We start from the raw sequence: 25,032 nt of genomic DNA on the forward strand, positions 1-25,032 counted from the left end.
TTGGGTCCTGCCTCACGTGGAACCGATTCAGCATTTGAACTCTGAATGCCGACCTTCCAAATCGTTCGTGTTTTTCTTCGGACACAAGAACAACAACAGCGACAGCGATGAAAGTTCATCATTTTGACTTTACTCGACATCGGCTTTACTCAAAATCAATCAGCTCCCTTTTTTGTTACAGTACCTTCCAGTCTCCTCAGCTGAGTGCTGAAAAAAACAACCGATTGCCAGGCTAGATCCGCACGAACAAAAAAAATTGGGCAACACGTCAAGCGAATGTTGTTGCGGACTGATTTCCTCGCACTTAAGTTGGCCTGAAGACGACCGAGCTGCCACTTCTTGCCCACGCAATCACATTGTGTTGTTGTTGCTGCAGCTTTTTAGACATCAAAATAACTCTGGGCGGAAAGTGGATTAGAGCGTGTGAGGGGGGGGGAGAAAAAAAAAAAAGAGCACGACAAGTAAAACACTGTCCGCTCGTGCGATAGGATCTTAATCGAAGCTCAAGTCTTGTACTTTAGTGTTGCTCTCTCTCTGGTAATTACCAGGGGAGACGTTTAAACATCAGCGGCCCGTTATGGATGTGACACGAGAAGCTAAACTCTCCGTGCCCTCGCGCTTTCACGCCATCGTGCACCCCCCCCCCCCCCTTCCACCCCAAACTCAGCCCGCCTGAGTGCCGCAACAATAGACTGTCTTAAAAATGTATGAGAAACCTTTTGTTCTTCAAATCTATTAACCTGCTGAGATGCGCCGTCAGAGCATGACGGACATCTTGCGGTCCGGAGATGTTTTTTAATGAATATTTTACCGGCAAACAAAACCAAACAAAAGCAAGGAGCTGGCATTTGGTCAGCAAAAAAAAAAAAACAACAACAAAAAAAAAAAGTGCAAGGTCCCTTGTTCGTAAAACTGCACTTTGTCTCCTGCGTGTTAAATATTCATCCGGAGCATCGGCAGGTCTTCGCTCGAACATCCCGGAGTAAAAAACAATGGAGAGCTCAAGCGTAGACGAGCGCGCTTTTAGGCCGCCGCATGCGCTATTTAGCAGCAGTGCGTGCCGTCATCAGCGTCTGGGGAGACAAAAAAAAAAAAAAACGGCGTTGATGTTGAATGCTGGTCTGGTTTTAAGGAGCGTTAAAAACACTGGCCTCACAAAGAACCGGCTTGCGGTCTAAAAGCTAACCCAGAGTCGACTTAATGCGTTTCCCCTCCGTTAACTTGAGTAGAGCGTGCGCTGTTCTCTGGACCCAATTAACACCATCAACAATCTCGTTAAGTTTACGAGTCGCGACTGGAGACGTCCGAGATGGTGGCGCCAATTACGGGAAATTGATGTGCGACAAAGCGTGATTGGCATCGAGAATCGGCGCTGGGGCCGCAAACATCTGCTGGAACTTTTCTACTCTGATGGACGAGAGTAAAAGTTTGATGACCTCGCAAGCGTTACGGCGCATTTACGGCGCCCCTCGCCAATTTACGGCCAGGCAAAACGATTCAAAAGGGAGGCGTAAATAACGTTCATCGAGAGAGAGAGAGCGAGCGAGCGAGCGAGCGGACCTCTGCCAAGTTGGAAGCATTTGCAGCCGGTGTTCATGGAAACACAACCCCCCCCGCAATTGGCGGCGAATAGCCAACAAGCCCTGCCTGCCGCTACTCGTGAAAAAGTGCCAACAAGTGACACCGGACAAGTTTTACGATTAACCGATACATGTCACAAGTAGGCAGTGAAGTGAATGATTGATGTGGAAGAATCAAGCTTCCGATTCTGGATGTTGAGGAATAATCAAGAAACTTCTGCACTTTCTTTGATTCGTCTGGTTTTATTTGAGGAACAAGCTTGCGTCTAAGACAATCCAAAAAAAATGGCACGCTAGTCACCGGAGGGGTCGAATTTGGGACTCAAATGCAGACAAGACACAGGAGTTGGGGAAAAGAGAGTTGTTATGCACAAAAATACAAAGTAACAACAGAAACTAGAGTAGAGCTTAACTCTTTGACTGCCAGACGTTTTCAGAAAAGGGATGCCGTGGGTGCCAGCCGATTTAAGCATTTTTGACTGATCTTTCGAGGTCCACAGAAAATTATGTGTTTGGACTATGGAAACACACATACTACCATGAAGGATTGGACTCTCATCTTTCATCAGAAAAAAAAAGTTTGTTTCTACCTTATTCCGTTTTTCAGTAATCAACAATAGAAAATGGTTAGTTTCACCTCTGTTTTAAAAAAACGTCTTTTAACGTCTTTGGCACTCCTCCATATGATTTTACTAAACGTTATATAACGTTTTTGGCAGTCAAAGAGTTAATGCATGTAAGAGTAAGGATAGGGAACCTTGACGTGCTGACCAACGTTTCACTCAGTAACTCCTACTAGGGCAAGGCACAGTTCTTTATGGCAGAAAAAAAGGCAAATAGCAACTGCAAAATAAAATAAGAGTGACTAACACAGGAGCATTCCAACTGACAACATCATCATGAGGAATGTAGCAACTCCATAGTAACTGTTACTGTAACTGAGTGACTAATAAAGCGGCAGGACCAAAGCAACTGCATAGAAACTGACATCATCATCAAACCAAACACCGCTCAACGATAAATTCACTAAAATGTCAAATCTGTTTAAATTATAATACACGTGAAGAAGTGAAGATCCTCAACGCACTTCAACAAAGTTTCTTGGCAACGAGTTAAATTGAGGGCACTTTGCTTCCATTGCTTCAAGACACAATTTTAACAAGCGTCAAGCTATTATTAGGTCCATCCCTCTGTAAGAAATAAGAAATATTTCTTTGGACCTTGGCACAAAGTGGTTCCGCCACAATTGCAAAAAGTTGGACGGGCTTAAATCAGACGGCAACAAAAATGGAAGCAAACCAAAAGTTGTAAAACACTTAGCAAGAAGTGCTTCTGTCATCATTCTCTCACTTGTGAACATGAGCCAGACTGTCCTCCTCCACCTTCCCTCCCTCCCTCCCCGTCCCCCGTCTCCCCCCCCCTTCCCTCCATACCCCCGTCCATCCACTCCAAGACAAGAAAGACAAGAAGAAAAAAAAGTATTGATGAATATGAATGAGAGGATCAAGTAGCCACACAAGAAGAAGAAGAAAAGTCCGGGTGAGGTCCTCCTTAAAAAAGTCCAGTTCGCTCTCAAGAGAAATAACAAATACTGCATGTTGTGCTGGACCACAGACACCCCCCCCCCTGCCCCCCCCCACCCCCAATGTCGTGATTGTACTGCCCAAGTACAACTTGAATGGGCTATGATCAATATTTGAACACTTTCTGACATTGGAAAGTTTGTTATAGATGACAAGATACGAGGCTGCACAATCTGAATGAAGTCGGTCTGCACGATGCAAGCAAGTGGAAAAAACTGTTATTAATCCAGTAGAAGCTTGGAAACGTGTCAAGCTAATTGTATTATACTAAAACGAACTAAATGCACGTTTTTCTATCATGTGAGGTCTGAAATTCAGACCCAACAGCAGACAGGACACGGAAGTTGAAAAACAAAAGTCAAAAATACAAAGTAACCGCAGAGAGCAGGGCTGGATGTGGGATGGCCTTCAAATTGTATCGTACTCAAACAAAATGGACGATTTCTGTCTTGTGATGTCCGTAATTTGGAGCCAAAAGCAGACAGGACACGGAAGCTGAAAAAATACAAAGTAACCGCAGAGAGCAGGGCTGGATGTGGGATGGCCTTCAAATTGTATCGTACTCAAACAAAATGGACGATTTCTGTCTTGTGATGTCCGTAATTTGGAGCCAAAAGCAGACAGGACACGGAAGCTAAAAAAATAAAAAGTGACCGCAGAGAGCAGGGCTGGATGTGGATGGCCTCCAAGAAAGAACATGTCAAAGGAACCTCGACCAAGAAATGTCGACATACTGACAAAAATGTCAGCCAGCAACTCCAGCATGCTCGATTCTGCATGATGGAGTTAAGGCCAATGTGACAAAATAAGAGTGACAAATACAAGCAACTGACAACATCACAATGACCTCATCCAAAACACACTCATAACATTTTCCCTGAATATGAAGTATAGTTGAAATGTTTCCAAAATGCTTGCTCAACACGGTCCCCTACAGCGTCATGTTGGAACTGCAGCGTGTGGTCGGTATCTGCAAGTTTCCAGAAAAGGATGTGGACTGAAAGCTGCGTGGAGGATTTAACTTTATTTAGATTTAAGATTTAACAGCATAAATAAGACGCTGGAAAAACACAAAACGAAAAGTGCCCCAAGCGTGAATCCATTTCCGATGTTGCGGCTCGATTGCGCACGCACAATTAGACGAGCGTCTGTGATTTGGGCCTGCGCTTGTGAGGACGACAACTGCTGTTTACCGCGGCCTGACAACGCCATCATTCTGCATCAAGACGAGCTTTTAGCAGCTGACTGCGTTTCAATTGAAAGCTCGCTTGTCCGCAAAACATATTTTGGGACCGTCTTGCCGATTGGCGGAGGAATTGATGGCCTCCGGATGGCGTCGGCCCTCAAAAAGTCGTTGGCTGAGCGATTGCTTTGGAATGAATTTATACGCCGTCGTCAGCACGTCGGCTGCAAATGAGCGTTCCCAAAGAGTCGTGAACACTTTGACAAAACATCATCATTGGCGGACTTGAAAGCAACTTGATGTTGTCTTCCAGGTACTCCATCGACTGGAGGAGCGACCTGGACAGCTACTTCGACATCGACCCGACGGAGGGAACCGTCTCCACCAACGAGATGCTGGACCGGGAGAGCGTGGCCTGGCATAACATCTCCATCGTGGCCACCAAGCTCAGTGAGTAGCGACACAAGGACAAAAAAAAAAATCCACCAAAAAGCTACAAAGCAAAGTAAATGCTAAAAAGTTAGCATTTTGGCTAGCACGCCATGCGTATTGACTTGCGCGTGCGCACACCTCGTTGCATTAGGAGCAAAACGGGGAATCTTGCACTGCAAACATAAACAATCAGGAAAATGACACACAACAAAACTTATTGGTAAAATGTAGACCAAACGCTAAAATAATAGCATTTTTTTTCAACTTGCACAAGTCAATACAATCTGGCATTATGGGAAACAAAAGTTACGTTTTTAGCATTTAGCCTTTACGTGCGTTTGATCGTGCTTGCAAGTATTTTATTTTAAATACGTTCTGATAGATATTATAACATTTTTAATACTCCATTTCATATATCAACCATTGTTACACACTATGAACATTTTAATTCTTTTTTTTTTTTTTTTTTTTTTCAGGAGCATTTAACATTTAACATTTTAATTCTTTATATTAACCTTGTCGAAATGTTTTATGTCCTGGGCAGAGCAAGGGGTGTTGTTTTCAGTATAATCTGACTTTAAACTGGTACACAGTGTTTGGTCCAAAATTCCTTGCTTTCTTTGCTCACGCACATTTTTGGTCTTGAACAGAATTTGCTTTGTAATAACACACACACACACTCTTCACTTTCGCCATCAGTTACGGCCACCGTGAATTTGATTCAACTTGTTTGTGAGATGTTGTTATGGGGAAAAAATACGAAAAGTGCCTTGAAAATATATATTTTGGCTAGAGACGAATATAGCTGCAACTGGGTACTAAGAGTTCTGTCGTTTAATATGTCCTTCAACTATATAACACCTTCAGTCCCGAACACACCCACACCTGACCTTGTTTACGCCATCTGCTCACGGAAAAGTACTAAGAATATGTTTAGTCTATAAATGAAAAGGAGGAGGTCTTTTTAACTATAAGAAGCCATTGTGCACGCGGAAGAGCTACATTTGACGCTCTGAATCCCACCTGTTTAAGTGATGAATTAGAGGCTGTTATTTGTCCAGAGATCTCTGACCTTTTTTTATTAAATCATCTTTGCAAAGGTGTTTTTTTTCTTACATTAAATCTATCTTCATTTTTGGAACACGCAAAGAGGGCATTTTCATTCATTCCTCTTCAGTTCTCACAAATACTTTCCAACGTACTCGCCAGTCCAATTTTTTTTACTCCACATTGGCAGTTCCACGCTTCCGTAATTTGAGTCTTTAGTTGTCTGACAATTTTTTTTTTTTTTTTTAATCGCCTACATTTGAAAACAGATATCTGTACTTAGGCTTGAGGATGAGACCCGGTGTAAAAAAAAAATATATATATATATATAGAGAGAGGTCAAGTTGATCACGGTTGGCATCTTGATTGATTGAAATATTGGGTGTGAAAAAATCCGGTTCAGCAGCAGCATCATGAACGGATGTTAACCAAGGAGCATCGACGACAATTGGAAAAAGCAAGAAAGTACTGTTGCCACCGGCAACAAGATTGCCGCCATTACAGATTGAAGCTTTTTACTACTGTCAATATTCAGTCGCGTTTTTTTTTTTCTTCCCAAAAGCTTTATGGGCCACGATAAACCATGATGGCGTCTCCTGGGGCTCGCTCAATTTCACTGTTTTCATTTTTTAAGGCCGTTTTTCTGACGAGCTCGCCAGCAGTAAAAAACACAAGTTTTTGGGGCAGATTAATGGCGGCCATTGCTGCGGCTTTTAAGACACACCGTCAAGCTAATGATCTTTCAATTTTGTCTCTTCTCAATGGAAGGAAATGCGGCAAATTTCCGGATAAATAAGCAAATCCATCGTCATCAAGTCGTCATTCCCGCTAAGAAGCGTCAAAGTCATTATCGGCGAGGCGGGCCGCTGCTCAATCAAAATTACCCGCGCTGTATATTCATTAGGGCCGACTGTGAAACTCGGCGCTCCCGTCACCTTGGAAACGGATATGGCCTGCTTCCCATCAAGGTCACGGCAGCGACACGCCAGCCGTGCTTGGGATGCGTGTGCACGGCGGGGGGCTTTGGTGCCGCCCACTTGTGTGACGGGAGCCGTTCACAACCGACGGCGACGTTGAACACGATTCATTTCATCGGTGTGGCGTTTTCAGTGCAGAAACAACATCAAAGCTAAAATATTTGTCCAGTCTAAAGGAATTGTTGAAATAGTATATTGTTATAATTGTGACTATTTGAGCTTATTTCAGAAAATGTTTTTGTCTTGTTTGCTCATTTGGTTCTCGTCCCCGCCCCGTTCTTTAAATTTAACCAATCAGCTCCCTCCCATCACTCGTGTCTTGTCCAGATGCGGCTCATTGTCTCGTGAATGTCTTTCCGTCAATCACGTTGTTTGTTTGTTTTTTATACGTCCGCTCTCCTTTGGGTCCCCATTTTGTCCCCACACCTGAAAAACCCTGACAATGTGTGTTTATTGTTTCAAATCCTTTATTGTGTTAGCTAGCTAACTCCCTAGCAGGTAAATGAGCACCAGAGGAGCTAGCTGGGGAGCTCGCTAGCTAGCTAGCTCCCTAGCAGTTAAATGAGCACCAGAGGAGCTAGCTAGGGAGCTCGCTAGCTAGCTAGCACAAGCGGCTAAAGCAAAACTGTGGCAGTGTTTTTACTTTCCGGACCTGGATTTGCCACATCTCATTACAAATACATTGATTTATATACTGTAGCATTTTACTAGATATGCAAAAAAAAATAAAATTGGGGACTAAACACAATTTCTCTTCATCACATATGTGGCCCTCACGTCCTTCTGATTTTCTGCTTGTGGCCCTCAAATGAAAAAGTTTGGACACTCCTGCTAGCAGGATGTCCATTAGATCAAGGTTTTGCTGTGAGATTTTTTGAGGGGGAAGATAAAAAAAAAAGGTTTAAGAATCGCTGGTTAGGCCAACTGGAGGCTTATTTTGCAAACTGAGATTCTTCATTAAAGATGGAACGTAAAGAAATGTCAGTTGAAATGAAGTCGTCAAGAAGCGTGTCAGCTTGAAGCGTCGCTCGTGTTTTCTTTGGCTTCTGCGAGTGAAAGCAGAGAAAAGGACGGCAGCCGCTCGACGCTCGCCGCCGCCGCCGTCGTCGTCGTCTCCCGGGAGATTCTCGCCGCCGCAGTCATGCAGCAAAATGAGAGCGCCATCTGCAGCTCTCCCGAGACGCGGCAGCAGAAGGCGCCCCGGAGACGAGCCGGGGTTACGCCGACACGAGCTCACGGCCGTAGCGGGCCAAGCGGGCCCGAACCACAACGAGTTTGATGAGATATTTTGCATCATTGGACTTTTCTGGGTTTTAAGCGGCGCTTTCTTGCAGACAGCTTTTATTGCCGTCAACTTGACGGAGTCGTTGGCAAATCATGTCTTGCTTTGCCACGTTGGCTTGTCGTCTTCCCCAAACTCCCAAAATATTTCAACAATTTCATGAAAACAAAATAGACACAAATCTGTGATTGTGGTTCACCGACTCTTGTCAACAAAATTAAATCGGATGTTTTTTTTTAAAGGACTTCCTACAATTATACTTTGTGATGCTTCCGTCTGCTCGCTCGCTTTCAAGATATTAACAAAATAAATGTCTTCAAAACATTTTGACGTCCGTTTGGATCTTTCTTGTCTGTCTGGAAATTGGCAAGAGTGAACGGAGGCTTGCAAGCGTCCACTTCCGTCTTCTGCAGCTTTGCAATGCTGCTTTTTGTTGTTGTTGTTGTTTTTTGCCTATAAACTCCATTAGGACAGTTCAAAATGGCAGCAAATGCAGCTGTCATTGTTGTCACTTTGAAACGATGCTTGCCAGTTTTAAGCCGGAGCCAGAAGTTGCGACCACTAGTGCACTATGCTGCCTCATCACTAACCGTTTACAAACCGGTCGCATCATGACAGGGATTCCATTCTTTATTTATTTTCCCATTAGTGTCAACATTTCCTTGTAGATTTTCATACTTGTAGTGAATAAGATGCAGCAGAAGCTTCTTCTTTTTTTTCTTCCTAATAAAGGGAGTTTAATTTAAAACAAAGTGATAAGCAGTCGAAACGCTTGAGAGGGATTTTAGAAAAGCAAGTCGAGCATTTGTTATGAGGCTCAAGAGGACGTCAAGAGATTGTGGTACAATTGTGCCACCTTGTGGTGGGAACGTGACAGTCACCATTACAAGCTTGTACTGGAGTCATGAGCCCCCCCCCCCCCCCCAAGAAAAAACGTTTTAGAGGTAAAATAAGATTTGAAGGTCTCCAAAGTATCAGGGACGTCGGCGGCGGTTTGCCAGCAAATCCCGAGTCGCTCGTGGCACGGGAAGATTGCTTTTGGCGTCAAGGTCAGAGGCGGGTCACTAACTGAGCCCGGCCGGGTCTTGTATCTTAAATCCCCTTGAGGCGACTCGGCAAGATCCCCCCACCCTCACCCTCACCCTCACCCCCCCCCCCCCCCCCTAAGTAAGCGGAGAAAAGCCGATTCCCACATCAAATTCGAAAAGTTTACCTTTCCGGGGCTCTTGTAGAAAAAGATCATTTCCGCTTGCATGCTGATGGAACACCGGCGACGTCTTCTGGGAGCTCGCCTGCTTCCATTAATCCTGCGAGTCAGATGTTGGAACCACTAGGCCAATGTACTGCTTTTTTTCCATGTACGTTTGAGATATAATATATGAATAGTTTGTCTGTTTCATGTTTGGATTTTGGGGACGTCAACTGTCTGCCGTCATGTCAGTCACTAAAAGGTCACAGCTGCTGACCTTATGACCCCAGGCAGGCTGACTTTTTTTTTGGGGGGGGGGGGGGGTAGGAATCCAGAAACTAAAATTAAGCATTTTCAGAGACAAATTTGCCCTAAAAATGAACAAAAAGAATGAAAAAACTAACAAAAATGCATCCACCCATCCCGCTTACCCTCACTAATTAATCAACAAAAATTGCAAACTAAATAAAAAATCAACTCTCTAATGTAAAATCCCAAACAACGCATCTACTCATCCTGAAAACACGGACCATTTCCTCATCCAACAGTTCAGTCATGTACAATTTCACCCTTTCAAGCGTTCCTATAATTTGATTTAGCAGATTTAGCTTGTGAATCTAAAATCCATTTGAGTAGACGTGAGTTCCATTTGACCCAAAGCAGCCTCAGTGGACGCCAACTTTGTAGCACGTCAGATGTGACCTGAACTGTATGTCCGAGGAGTACTTGCAAAACTATTTGATTAAACAAGAAGAGCTGAAATCAATATTCTCCTCTTAGGCTGCATTTCCTACACTGTCCACACGATGTCGCTGCTCCCTTTTTTTGCTGCATTGACGTCCTCCTCTCCACTTTGTGTCTTTCATGTTTGTCCATCCAGACAGTCCTGTTCTGACCAGCCGAGTGGCCGTCTCCGTCCACGTGTTGGACATCAACGAGTTTCCGCCTGAACTGGCCAGTCCCTACGAGAGCTTTGTGTGTGAAAACGCCAAAGTGGGACAGGTACGTCGCAAGCTCACATTTCTCCACAGGACATTGAACGCAACACGTTAGCGTGTGTTTACCAGCCGAAGCTTATTTAAAGTGATGAGTGATGAATTTTTATAAATTGTGTCCCTGCTTTGAAACCCTGATCCTAGTTTAAAACCCTATTGCATTTGAAACCCTCATTTTAGTCTGACCATTATATTAAAACACTTTGTTTCAAGCCCTACTTTGCAACTGTAGCCCTATTTGTAAACCCTACTTTGAAACCCTCATTGTATCCAATTTAAGGTAAATAAATCATTCCGTTTTTGGGACCAATGTAGTTCTTCTATGGAGGATCAAAACTGCCCAAATATATATAGATATATATATATATATATAGATAGATAGATTTTTTATTTAATTTTTTTATTAATTTTTTTTTACATCCGTCTTTATTTTCACTTTTATTCATTTATTTTTTTATTGAGTTATTTATTTATTTTGAATTGTGGCCGTTTTGGTGCTGCCTATTCTTCCGTCCCATCACTTTTGATCGCACTGCTCCTCAACTAATGCCACTTGAGCGAAGTTGTTAATGGAAACAGGGACGGAATATTTGATGACAAGTGCAAGTCGTGAACGCGTGCGCACGCCGCCATACTTTTGGCGTGATGTATTTAGGACACAGCCCATCCGAGCAGGCCAGTAAATAAGGAGCGTAGCGCACCCGCGCCTGCAAATGAGCTCATTAGCTCGCATCTCCATTCCGCCGCCGTGGTTTGGCACTCGATCACATGGCAGCTTCGAGGAGCTTCGTTATCCAGAGACGTGACGCACTTGACGGCCCGGACACAACAAGTTTTCAAATTGAGAGATGAGTTATTGGAAGTTGTCGGTCGGCGCTGCGAGGATTTTATTAGTGACGCGCAGATCAGCCAAGATAATCGTGTCACATGTTCAATTAAAGCGCCAAGATGTATCGATCGTCTTGTTGAATCAAAAAACAAATATTTTGCCATAAACCACAAAAGTGGACCGAACTCCACTCTTGGCGGTCCAATTCCCTTCAACCAGTGATTGAATCCTCCCGAGCGTCCTGCTTCATCCCCAGAATTGTTTCCAATATTTTATTGGCCCAAAGGGAAAGCGGCTGAATCAGCGATCGTGTCCGAGACTTTATTATGACACAACCTCACCCAGCAAACATTATTTTATGATACAAACGGCGGCCCAATTGGCGGTCGCGCTGCGGCACGTCCAACCTCAAACGGCTCAATTCTCCAAAGGTTCCGTTTGAATGTGTTTTGTTGTCATGTGATGAAAAGGTCATTCAAGTGTTCAGCGCCAAAGATCAAGATCTGCCCAACGCTGGACAGCAGTTCTCCTTCAAAGCCACAAAGGACGAACTCAGGAACAAGAACTTCACCATCAGAGATTTCGGAAGTAAGTCCTTCCTTTTTCATGAACTCGTCTCGCCGCGGCCGCCCAAGCACAAAAGATACGAATGATAAGAAAGACGTCCGTTGACAATTCAATCAGGCACAAATACGATTCTCAGAAACCGGCACTGGAAGGGGTCCAAATTAACTCTTTGACTGCCAAAAACGTTAAATAACTTTTCGTAAAATCCTATGGAGGAGTGCCAAAGACGTTAAAAGCCGTTTTTTTTCAAAACAGGTGAAACTAACCATTTTCTATTGTTGATTACTCAAAAACGGAATAAGGTAGAAACAAACTTTTTTTTTCTGATGAAAGATGAGAGTCCAATCTTTCATTCGGTAGTATGTGTGTTTCCATAGTCCAAACACATAATTTTCTATGGACCTTGAAAGATCAGTCAAAATGCTTAAAATCGGCTGGCACCCACGGCATCCCTTTTCTGAAAACGTCTGGCAGTCAAAGTTAAGATCCGTTTTCAAGAAAATGCCACACGCAAAAAAAAGTCATCGTAAATATCTAACACACAGTCAAGTGTATGGAGTGAGGTTCCCCAGGCTGGTAAAGTTTTTTTTTTTTTTTTTTTTTTTTATAAATATGGCGGGTATATGAAAAGCTGCAGTGGGCACAATTCATTCAATTAAAATGGTGAATTTTGTACACTGTATAACTAAAATACTTGGAGAGAGGAATGAGGTTCCCCATGTGGTGAATTTAGCACATCTTTGGTAACCTCGTGAGCCTTCGTTTTTGTCTCCTGGACCGACCAAAACAAAACAAACAACGTAGCGGGTGCAATCGCTAGAATGGTTATGAATGTTATGTAATATTGCTACACGATGGCGTGAATGGAGCGAGGTTCCCGTCTCTAATGAGTGTAGCGCATCAACAACTTTGGGATCTTGTTTTCATGTGATTGTCACATGTTGAGGAGCTAAATATTCCTGCACCAGAATGAGTTGATGGCCATTTTTTTTAAAGACTTTTGAGCGTGAAGATGTTTAGCTCGGAGCCTCACGTCTCCCTTTGTTCCAATCAGCTCTTTTTCCCTGTCGAATGTCTTTGAATACTGTTCCTCGGTCTTTTCCTCACAGAGGTTTCTTCTTTTTGTAGCGATAGCGACCGCTAACGCCCCCACAGTGATGTCAAACCGCTTGGCGCTAAAAATATCTCAAAGGTGCGGTGCCGGCCGTCGGCTCGGCGTGGAGGGCTTGAATAGCCGAGCTCTTTGAAGTGGGAAAGTGGGACACGTCGGGATGAGGTCCGCCGGAGGGAAGCGGGACGCGTCGGCCGCCCGTAACCGGCTCGCATCCCAACGCTCGGCTCGCCTTTACCTTTTCGGAAGCCGCGTGCTCCCTGTGGGCGGGCTCTGTAAGCGCGTGATGCCGTTGGAGACGTGATGGGCAGGGACAGGAAGTCAACACGAGCGGCGCCAGCGGCAGCTCGATTGTGAGGTAGAAAGAGAGAACGCCGCAAGGTGCGCTAAAACGTCCGACCTCCTGTCAAGAGCGAGAGGCGGCCTTGTTGCCGAGAACAAAGCGGCCGTGACAGGCGGTCGGGCGGTCCGGCCCGAGCCCACAGAAGCGGGCCGCTCCCGTCTGACACGTTTGCCGGGTGTTACGCGGCACGTCCGCCTCCATCGCCTTCACGCGCCGTCGCCGCTTGTTAATTTTCCTGCTTGGCTATCATCGCTGTTGGGGGGGGTTGTGTTTTTATTTGTATTTTTGCTACATGCCATGTATCATTTTTTTTGTTTTTTGAGAGGGCAAATTTGCGATTTTATAAAGTGTCAAATTTGAAGGGGAAAAACTTGCAAGACTTGCTTTTGTCCAACAGGAGCTCATGTAAAGATTTGTTATAAACTTTGTCGTTTTTATTCCTCACAAAGTTGCAAATTTGCCACTTTATAAGCTTGCACATTTCCGATTTTTTTCTCACAAATTTGCCACTTTCTAAAGTCCCCCCCCCCCCCCCCCAAAAAAAAAAACAATATCTTTCTACGTGGCCCTGATACGCCGTCGTCCAAAACCCGACTGACAGCTTTTGCCAGGTAAATGTTCCCGATTGGACGCGACTGAACCCGGTGTCGTCTGCTCCCGTCCAGACAACACGGCCGGCATCGTGACCAAGCGCGGCGGCTTCCGACGGCGCCGGCAGGAGATCTACCAGCTGCCGGTGGTGATCGAGGACAACGGCTACCCGTCCAAGAGCAGCACGGGAACGCTGACCATCCGCGTGTGCGGCTGCGCGGCCGACGGCTCGCTGCTGACGTGCAGCGCCGAGGCCATTTTCCTGCCGGTGGGCCTCAGCACCGGCGCGCTCGTCGCCATCCTGCTGTGCATCGTCATCCTGCTGGGTCAGTTCCGCGTCCGCCGCCATCTTCCAGTCTCGCTTCTGTGTGTGCGTGATGTCGCCGTTGTTGCATCGTCAAGTGTGTGTGTGCTCCAGCACTTTTCAAAGACCGCTTGTTGCCATAGCAACCCAGTGGAAACTCCCAAAGACGCCCCCGGAGGAGGCGATCGTCATCTTTTCCCAAACGGCTCCTCAATGTTGTCAAGGAGGGGGGGGGGGGGGGGGGTCGGATTCTACGACCCGGAACCAACGTTCCCTGTATGCGTTCCCCGCAAGGTCGTGACGCTCCGTACGAGCTGTTAATGTCCAAGCTCATTTGCATACGAGGGAGGCCGACATAATGGCCGACTTTATGGCCTTGTTTTGTGAAGCATGAACGCTGAATGCTCATTGCTTTGGACAAGTTCATGCGCTGGTGACGTTCAAGGGCGGGCCTTCAAACTTGACTTTATTTACTTTCCTCCCGCCATGGACACATCGTTGCCCAATAGCACACGCCCTGATTTAAAAATCATCATCATCATAAAAGATACCAGCCTTATTTTAAGGTATCGGTACTATGGATGTAGTTAAAGAGGGCATGAAGGTCGCGAGAGCAGAGGATGCAGAGGACAGGGTTCGATGGAGGCAACTGATTGGCTGTGAAGGGAAAAGCCCAAAGAAAAAGAAGAAGTCCTCAGTATCGGTACTCGCCAGGGCTGCCCTCTTGTGGCCATTTTACAATTAGCAACTAGAAATTAGAATCGTAGAAAATTGCCATTCATTTTATGCCATTTCAAAGGAAAATGCTATATTGGGATATGTAGGTCTCTTTTTTTTTGGGGGGGGGGGGGGGGGCATCAGTATCGGTGACTACTCAAGAGGTGAGTATTCATCCTAGTACCAGTCTGAAAAAAAGTGGTATCCAACATCCCTAATAAAAAAAATTATAAAAACATTTAGACCATTTGTTCAAAGAAAGTCTCATTTTTTTTATACAAAGACTAATATTTATGTTAAGTCAAAAGGCTGTCATTATTTTAATATTGTATTAAAAAAAATGAAATAAAAAGAAAAACTTTATCCTCAAATATTAATGTTAGAATCTCACTTGCAATAAATCCAGTTGTTGACGTGTGCTGAAAGTAAGTATAAAGTAACTTGTAATCTAATCATCAAACTTACTTTAGAGACCAAATAAAGTAAATCAGTGCAGTAACTTTGTTACTTTTAAAAGCAAGTCATCATTCTAGTAAGTTTAAGGTAACTTTGGCAACCCTGTTATTACCAATTTCAACAACATAGAACTAACTAAACGCTGCCTGATACTTAAATTCCCAGTAAGATTTTTCTCATCATGTGTGGGCATCGTATGGTGATGAAATAAAATTTTAAAAACCTCAGTTAAAAAAACAACAACATTTGTGCCCAACTTCATCACATTCATCATGAAAGGAAGCGCAGAAATCAATGCAGAAGTTATTCTATGAAACAAACAAGCAACGCGTCGCTCTCGTTTTTTCATCACACGTTTAAAAATCTTTCATCATAAATGACTGACGTGCGCTTTGCGTTGAATTTCCGGAACAGGATTAGCGGCGATGAGCGATTTGCGTTCTCAAGCCTCCGATAATAACGCTTGAGCCAGGTTGGATCATAAAGACATGAATATGTAAGCAATGGCTTGTTGTTGTGTTCTGCAGAACGACCACTAGGGGACGCTGACACACTACACTACACTTTGGCAAAACATTTAAGGAGAAAGAGAGAGAGAGAGGGTAGGAAGTGAGCTGGGAAGAGACCTACTTAGAGCTTGAGTTTCTCCATTTATTTCTTTATTTCTTTTTCTGTTGGGCTTGCACCTGCAGTTTTATCATGTGTGTTTTTTTTCCACATTAAATTGGTAACACAAAAGCGTGTGCTGTACGACACAACATGCACAACCTCACGCAACCTGGGAAGTCTCGCGTGTTTAACCTCCAAATGAATTCCGGGCAGCCGCCCACAATGTTTTTTTTTTTTTTGTACTTATTTATTTATATATTTCTTTTTCAAGCGCTCGGGGCGACCAGACAAGTACAATTCCTAGTGAGCGTAGACGTGCGGGTCAAATGTGTGCAAGGTTCAAGCGAGGCTGAACGTGCGTGAAAGTCAAAGAGAATGTCAGACGTGGGCAATTGCGACATCGCCGGAAGCTGTTTTTTTTTTTTTAACTCTTTTCTGCAAAAGTCAACAAACCTGTCGTTCAAGAGGCTTCATGCATGTTGGCTTCACTTCGGCCGGCTGACAAACTTAAACGTGCTGTTCAAAGGTCTTAATAATAACACAGATGCCTTATTTTCATTGTAAAATCTTTGTCGCTCAACCATCCATTGTTTACTTTTTGATAAATGGCTTTTGTCCTCATGACAGTCTCATGTAACTGTATGCCAATCACAGGGCACAAAGAGACAAACAACCAATCACATCTATGGATAATTCCTATTCTTAAACGCTTCCACCGCTCCCTCTCAAGACAGCAAATTAGAGAGATAGATGATGGAAGTAGAGACTCTAATCTTTCTTTTGGTAGCTTCCATGTTTTTATAGCAATAGAAATCTTGCAAAATCCGTCAATATCCAGTAAACCAGCTGGGAGCGAAGGGGGTTGCTTCAGTCAAAATGGCTGCCAGTCCATGAATTATGTGAGCCCCTTTCACACAGTCCAGTGATACAGAAATCAATTCAGGTGAACATTCTTTTCTGTGTTGGTGTCCCCCCCCCCCCCCCCCCAGTCATCGTGGTCCTCTACGTGGGCTTGAAGCGGCAGAAGAAGAAGGAGACGCTGATGTCGTCCAAGGAGGACATCCGGGACAACGTGATCCACTACGACGACGAAGGCGGCGGCGAGGAGGACACCCACGCCTTTGACATGGGAACGCTACGCAACCCCAAAGTGGTCAAGGACAAGCTGTTCCGCCGGGACGTCAAGCCGGAGGTGAAACGGGGCCCCAGGGCGCCCGCCTCCAAGGACAGCGCCGACATCCGGGCCTTCATCAACCAGCGGCTGAAGGAGCACGACGGCGACAACTCGGCGCCGCCGTATGACTCGCTGGCCACGTACGCCTACGAGGGCGGCGGCTCGGTGGCCGAGTCGCTCAGCTCCATCGAGTCGCTGGCCGCCGATGCCGAGGAGGACTACGATTACCTCAACGAGTGGGGGCCCCGCTTTAAGACGCTGGCGGGGATTTTCGGGGAGCAGTCGGAAGCCCGCTCGGACTCCACGAACACGGGGCATTGAGGCCGCTCCAGGAGCAAACGTCTTACCTTGTTTTGTTGCTGATGCCGACTTTGGCACGGCGGACATTTTGGGACGTCTTTGGCTGTCGGGGTGACGCGTCCGATAGGAGATCAAAGAATCTTTTGACATGATCTGTCAAGTTTATTGGATTTCTCATCGCAGGTATCGAACGTGGGCAAAATAACCCCAACCCCAAAATGCTTCATGGAAAACATCTGTCAAGTCGCGTCCGCAAGTAAGTCAAGACCTCACATTTTGCTAAATATCTTTCACGTCTCACGGGACAACACTGAACAAATGACGTAAAGTCGTCCGTCTAGATCTTAACAGTTTAAATGTTCTGCCCCTTAAGTGATTTTTTGCGATTTGTGCGGAGGTGATTTTTCTGCCACTAGATGGCATCATTGTATTTGTAAGACGTTGGTGACCGCTCAGTGCATTTTTCTTTTCATATGAAGAGCTTTCTAATCTTTAACAAGAAGTCACTTGTGAAAATCGGCATATTTTTTTAAATGGTCAAATGCAAATTGACCCCAGACGGAAAATGTGTTTCTCTGAACAAGAATTCCGGTTACAAAAAAGTGTAACCCAGCGGTCATATTTGGCTTTGTGCATGTTGACGTGGCCTTTCAAAACCTGAATATTGCCAATATTTGCCTTTATTGACGGCATGTAAACGTACGACTCAACATATTTGAGTTCCCGTCGGTGTAGTTTTGTTGTGTGACGGTCGTTGGTGTCGTTCCGTGGACTTGACAGATGTTTCCCTGAAACGGTTTTGCCTAAACTCGGTGGTGCAATTCCGCACTCCAAAAAAAATGACAGGCTTTTTGCTGACATGTGCTGACTTTTATCTGACGTCTGAGAGGCGAGGCATTTTTTCAATAAACTTGACATCAATGTTATTCTTGTGACTTTTTCATCTCCTGTCTGACATTTTGACACCCGAGGATGTCCTGAAATACCTGCTGTAGACCTTTCCGTCTTCCCCCCCCCCCCCCCCCCCCCGTTTTGTCTTTCATGATCGGTCCCACAATTGTAAAAAAAAACAAAAAAAAAAAACAACAATGAATAAATAAAGGGAAAAAATTGCTGGTTGAGCGCATCCAGCGTCACGATGAGGTCATTCATTCAGTTTGAATGTTGTTGACGCGTATCGGTGGAGATGATGTCATTTCCGTGAACATCCTTAAAAGTGCCTCAAACGAAGATTTCACGCCACACGTCCCATATTTTTCCACACGAGCAGAACGACCGACGACGTCACTCCTGTGGCCCCCCGTCAGGCCAAAGATGTTTTGAATGTTATTTATCCTTCTATTTATTTATCGGCTGATTCTGTTGCTTGTGTATTTATTTATTTATCTCGCAGTCTTACAATTTTTTATTTTTTTGGAGACACTTTTTGTAACGAAGGCCCGCGTCATGAAAATGGATGTTCCTGTTAGGTGGGTCGTATGAATAGACTTGTACTAGACTTGTAAAAAAAAAAAAGAAGAAGAAGAGCAAGAGAGACTTTAGGGCTAAATACTGCAGTTCTGTCATGTTATAAACACATTTTTCTTAAATAAAACACACTTGAACAAAATTGTGGCAAAAGTTTTTTCAGACTCGAGTGCAACCTTTTTCAACAAGCGATTAACCTTCTTAACGCCTCCTCGCACCTCCCTTGTCACCCATCAGATAAACACAACGTTACGTTCTCCGGGTAATCCCCGCAATAAGACGTTCTGCCATATCTCACTTGAGAAATAAATCCTCGGCAGAGTGGCTTCCCGCCCAACGATGACGAATCAACAATTAGCCCGCTGAGGTTGTCGCTAATGGAGGAAAAAGGCACGTCTGCGGCGTTGCACGCGCGTCCTCCTTGTGGCGTGCGCTAACGACATAATGGACGGTCGGGCGGGAAGCCAACGCCATCAAACGCTTTTTTTGTTTCTGTCGCCCGTCAGAGCTCGCCTTCCTTCCGAGCCGCCAGACGTTTGGAGTTTGAGTCCATGAGCAATTTTGCTGCATCAAAAACACAACAGTTCGGAATATTACCCACATAAGATACGAGGAGCGGCTTGACAGCGCCAGATGCTAACGTCGCATTCTGTGTCTTCACTTGCGACTATTTCGTCCTTCGGCAGATACGCAAATGTGGAACTGCCGATGTGCTGTCAACATTTTTGACTGACAAATACATTTAGACGTATTTCTAAGTACATTCAAACATATTTGCAAATGCGTTTGAATGTACTTGTAGACCAAATGCTAAAAAAAATAGCATTTTTTTTTTTTGCTATAATGCTATGGGGTTTAGACAAGTAAAAAAAAAAAAAAGCTTCTTTTTGTTAGCATTTGCTCTACATTATACCAAGTAAACTTTATTTATTAGTCATTTTTATGAATTATTTTTAATGTATTTATATTTATTTGACTATGTCTGTAGTACCCAAGTTCCGTTACAGGGTATGCGCACGCGCAGGTTTTTAGCATTTAACCCATTCAAATGTATTTCCAAGTATGTTCAAACATATTTGCAAGTATGATTGAAGTTACTTGAAAAAAATGCCATGACGTATTGACTTGCATGCAAAAGTTTTTTTTTAAAAAGCATTTGGTCTACTTTATACTTAATATCCATTCGCTAATTTTTAAGATTTATTATTATGTCAGTAATGTATGAATTCCGTTTTTTTTATTGACTCGTGCATGTGCATACAAAGTGGTATTATGGGGAAAAAATGCTAAGATGTTAGCATTTGTACCTACAAGTACATTCAAACTTACTCGCAGATATGTCTAAATGTATTTGCAATATTTGACAATATGTAAACATGTTTGAATGTATAAGCAAATTCGAAACAACTTGAAAATACATTCAAACGTACGAAAATACTTATTTGCCAGTCACAATTCAGTCATTTTGATCACTATTTCTTTCTTTTTTTTAAAACTCTTTGACTGCCAAAAACGTTAAATAACGTTTAGTAAAATCCTAGGGAGGAGTGCCAAAGACGTTAAAAGACGTTTGTTTCAAAACTGAGGTGAAACTAACCATTTTCTATTGTTGATTACTGAAAAACGGAATAAGGTAGAAACAAACTTTTTTTTCTGATGAAAGATGAGAGTCCAATCTTTCATTTGGTCGTATGTGTGTTTCCATAGTCCAAACACATCATTTTCTGTGGACCTTGAAAGATCAGTCAAAATGCTTAAATCGGCTGGCACCCACGGCATCCCTTTTCTGAAAACGTCTGGCAGTCAAAGAGTTAACCACGAGCCCCCCCCAAAAAAATACTATCATTCCTGCGTCTGATTGCGCCTGCCCAGTAAGCGTAAGCGAACGCAGGCGCCAGAAGCCCCCAGTCAATGCATTAAACTGAAACGGCCGACTCTGTGTGCGAAATAGCCGAGGGGCGGCAAACACTGGCAGCGGCAAGTGATGGCATCGATGCTGTTTATCCTGGAGCCGGTTCAGGCGTCTGTCGAGCGCCGTCGTCTTTGTCCAGCCTCATTGTTCACTCCCGCTTAATCCCGCGAGCGGAGGGAGTCTATAAAATCAAAAACGTCCTCGCTGCGCTTCGTCAATCATCACAATTAGCGTTCGTCGTCCCCCGGGACGGAATGAAGGCATTGTCGGGAACGTCAAAAAATGTGCAGCAAGCCATTGTTTGCACGCCAACAAAAGTATTGACAGCGTTCAATTTGTGTGCGGCGGCGGCGGCGGCGTTGTGGCATCAGACGGCTCGTCAGACGTCGCTATCGTCACCAGTCAACACTTTCCACTGAGCCGCCGCCGTTTAACACCAATTAACAACAAAGACTGCGATTTTCCACTTTGAAAACGCTACATCTGGTATGAGAACGCTGTGTTCGCTTGCGGTCACAAAAAAAAAAAAGATTTTACGCTAATGGAGAAAGTCGTCTACTGACTGAAGACTGAACTTGCAAATGTCTTGAAATATATTTTTTTTATTAAAGTCTGATTACACGTAATACAAAAATATGACACGTGCCCAAGACTAATAGCTGGTACTGAAAGTCGACATTTGTGTTGCTTTGTATTGTGTACTTTGCTCTTCAAAGTCCAGGATTAGCGCTCGCTATTGTGCGTCCATGCAAAACCACCAGGCACACGTTAGCTGCATTTACATGGAAATAACTTAAGACGTCTTCTCTGCTGTCGACGGCATTGAAAACATTTTGCCCGGGAATAAAACGTCGCATGTCTATGAATTGGACTTTTCGGCGCCGACACTAAACCTCCAAGAAACTTTGCTTATCGTCAAACACTACTTGAAAGAAAGCAAACCAATGTTGCAACATAACAAAATTAGCATCACAACAGTATGTGAAAAGTCAACTTTTTGTTAGCATGTTAGCTAAATAGCTACGAAAGTCTTCATTGTGTGCGATTGACACTTTGGCGTACGAACACCAACTGAGGCCTCATCCAGTCGGCCGCTTGCTGGATTCATTGAAACCAGCGCACACGCGCACACACGCACACGCGGTGCGAGAACGGGCCCAAGGGAACGTTGGTTCTATTTTTAAATCCAATAAGAAAGCGGCTGAGCTGCCTCGCAGGAACAGAACGTGCATGCGATTACGGCGAATAAGACGGATAATATTGGTCAGGGTCGCCTTCTGCTCGCAGTCTTCCTCTCCCAACGCTTCTCCCAACCTAATTACGTTGGTATTTACGTCTGGCGGTGGGAGGCTAAAGCTTGCACTCGGGCTGTGTTTGGATTCAGCGGCACCGCGTTCCCTTCCGTGACGCTGGCGCAACGTGGATTTGGGATCATTTGCTCCAGAATCCAAACTTCGATTTCCAGCCAATGTTGAAAGTAACATTGGGACATTGTTTACTGTCAGGAAGGGTTAGAAGATGCTAACTAGTCTGAATATTGGTGACAAAGTGATGACAGTAAATTGTTACGTGAGAATTGCGTATGTGCTGAAAATTGATTCCAATGTGAATTGAATGAGTTTTGAATGTTTCAATCGAAACTAATTGTGGTGTGAAAAATATTGAATTGAAGGAAAATGCTAGGAATGAGAAAAATAATGGCACGCAAAGTGTAAATATTTGGAACATGTCGTAGTTGGAATGGATTAACTCTTTGACTGCCAGACGTTTTCAGAAAAGGGATGCCGTGGGTGCCAGCCGATTTAAGCATTTTGACTGATCTTTCAAGGTCCATAGAAAATTATGTGTTTGGACTATGGAAACACACATACTGCCAAAACAAGATTGGACTCTCATCTTCCATCAGAAAAAAAAAAGTTTGTTTCTACCTTATTCCGTTTTTGAGTAATCAACAATAGAAAATGGTTAGTTTCACCTGTTTTGAAAAAAACGTCTTTTAACGTCTTTGGCACTCCTCCATAGGATTTTACGAAACGTTATTTAACGTTTTTGGCAGTCAAAGAGTTAAACATGTTGAGAAATGTAGAAAGAGTTGAGAAAAAAAAACAATAATGAAAATATAGGTAGGATAACAATGCTAATATATATTTTTAAGATGCAGCTTCCACTGCACACTCACGAATATGAGAACAGGAAAGCAAGCAATGCGCTACAACAACCCGGCACCGACCGTCCTTCAGCCTGCTGATTGTCATGGCCAACAGCTGTGCCAACAGGAGGCTCCGCCCACCAGCGATCAACCAGGAAGGCCAGACCGACAGAGAACGGCAACATGGCTGACACAGGTAGGTGAGCAAGGCGGGAATGCTGCTAAACTTTTGTGGTGTTGAACTTTGAAGGTATTTTTGGCGAGGAAGCAGGAATCTGCAAACAAACATTAGCTTGTAGCCGCTAACAAAGCCAAACCAATGAGCCAACTGTCAGTCGTGTTTTTTTTTTTTGTTTGTTTTTTTATGGAGCTTTATCCACCTGGGCTCTTTTGCCATCCAATTTGGACCCGCTGACAGCGACAGACTGGGCAAATTGGATCGAGCGGCGCATCCCCGCCCCGAGCGCGGCTCTGCATGCCGCCGACGTAGCCGGGAAAACGTCCTGATGCGAGCGCAGATGTGTGAAATTCAAGCGATTGCCGATTAACGCTCCCAACTGGAGGCCGGAAATCCCTCATTTTACTTCCAACGCCAGCGACGGCGGAATGGCAAAGTTTTTAGGGCATTCAGACGAGACGCATCAGCAAAATCCATTGAAATCATTCAAGGATTTGCACTGAGACGGATGACAAACGGAGCGCATTTCAAATGTTGGCCTCCCTTTTATTCATATTTTTGTTACCTTGGGTCATCCTTGAAAAATAGCCATAGGCAGTATTTATAATAAATAAGGAAACATGTTAAACGGTTAAATTAAACCGTTTTTGGCAGACTCCAGATGCCCTTGACACTGTCATTTTTTTTTATTATTCACACTCAAAGACGAACCATATTCATTTGTTTATTATAGAATGTCCAGTAAATTATTAAAATTCTCCAACTACTTGTTGCACAATACTGCTGTTCAGCGTCTTTCTCCGTGCTTATACATCTTGACATAAGGTCGCTCGTATAATCAGAATGCGTTCAATGTACGTATATATATATATATATATATATATATATATATGTGCAAAAACTTTCAATATTTTGATATAATTAACTCTTTGACTGCCAAAAACGTTAAATAACGTTTAGTAAAATCCTAGGAAGGAGTGCCAAAGACGTTAAAAGACGTTTGTTTCAAAACAGAGGCGAAACTAACCATTTTCTATCGTTGATTACTGAAAAACGGAATAAGGTAGAAACAAACTTTGTTTTTCTGATGAAAGATGAGAGTCCAATCTTTCATTTGGTCGTATGTGTGTTTCCATAGTCCAAACACATAATTTTCTGTGGACCTTGAAAGATCAGTCAAAATGCTTAAATCGGCTGGCACCCACGGCATCCCTTTTCTGAAAACGTCTGGCAGTCAAAGAGATAATTGGTGTGTACGTCATCGATAGTTGTTTAATTTATAAGTATCCAGTAATTTAGTTATATAATCGTGATGATGGCAAACTTATATTTTACATAACATTATTAGCACATTTCTATCATTTGTGTTTATCTGTATAGTTGATATTATGTATAAAGTATTATCATTTATAGCATTAGTAGCATGTAATGTGTTGATCATTTGGAGTCAGGTGTCAAACTAAAATCTCTGAAATCTCTCAAAGGGAAAATTACGCAATCAACGGTGAATGTGCAAATCATGGCTGTTGACGCCCTCAAATAGGACAGATGGAGTTTTGGTCCCGGCAAAGTGCTGGCGGACTCGTCTAAATTCACAGGTTCACGCCTAATAACGACTTTGCCAAAAGCAGAAATAGAAAATGAGCAAAGTCATTACGCTGTCACTTTTATTCACTGATGAGGAGCGCTCTCCTCCAACTCAACAAGCGCCCGCGGGACGCCGCGGAAAGACGGAATGGAGTCGGCCTTAAATTGGCCACTTTATTCAGCGCTAAGCTAAGCTGCCGACGTTTCCACTTTTGCGCTTTTCTCATTACGACGCCGGCAAATGGACCGAGCTCAGCTCATTGCTTTCAGCCAGGAAGTGCTGTGTGCTCACCCGTCGAGAGGCAAAATCAACACTCGATTTTAGGCCTCTGACTTTGTTGTTAAACTGCCAGGGATGTTTACGGATGGATTACCCCCCCCCCCCCCCCCCAAAAAAAAAAAATAAAACTAAGAGGCCAAATTGAGCTGAACTCGGTGGAAAAGTGACGGTTGGGTTAGAGATGAAAGCC

The 25,032-nt window shown here is 43.9% G+C and overlaps 1 protein-coding gene across 1 annotated transcript in view; it reads left to right on the top strand.

The window, feature by feature from the left end:
• Positions 1 to 18,878, top strand: part of LOC144040245 (cadherin-12-like) — a 97,325-nt gene extending 78,447 nt beyond the window's left edge. Inside the window, exons 8-12 of the mRNA XM_077554293.1 lie at positions 4,660 to 4,796; positions 10,154 to 10,275; positions 11,568 to 11,685; positions 13,784 to 14,035; positions 16,785 to 18,878. Of these exons, the coding sequence (XP_077410419.1) occupies positions 4,660 to 4,796; positions 10,154 to 10,275; positions 11,568 to 11,685; positions 13,784 to 14,035; positions 16,785 to 17,290 (1,135 nt within the window). The 3' untranslated portion in view covers positions 17,291 to 18,878. The remainder of the gene's footprint in view (positions 1 to 4,659; positions 4,797 to 10,153; positions 10,276 to 11,567; positions 11,686 to 13,783; positions 14,036 to 16,784) is intronic.
• Positions 18,879 to 25,032: the final 6,154 nt, after the last annotated feature.

The sequence above is a fragment of the Vanacampus margaritifer genome, chromosome 20 (genome assembly GCF_051991255.1).
Source record: "Vanacampus margaritifer isolate UIUO_Vmar chromosome 20, RoL_Vmar_1.0, whole genome shotgun sequence".
Lineage (NCBI taxonomy): Eukaryota > Metazoa > Chordata > Actinopteri > Syngnathiformes > Syngnathidae > Vanacampus > Vanacampus margaritifer.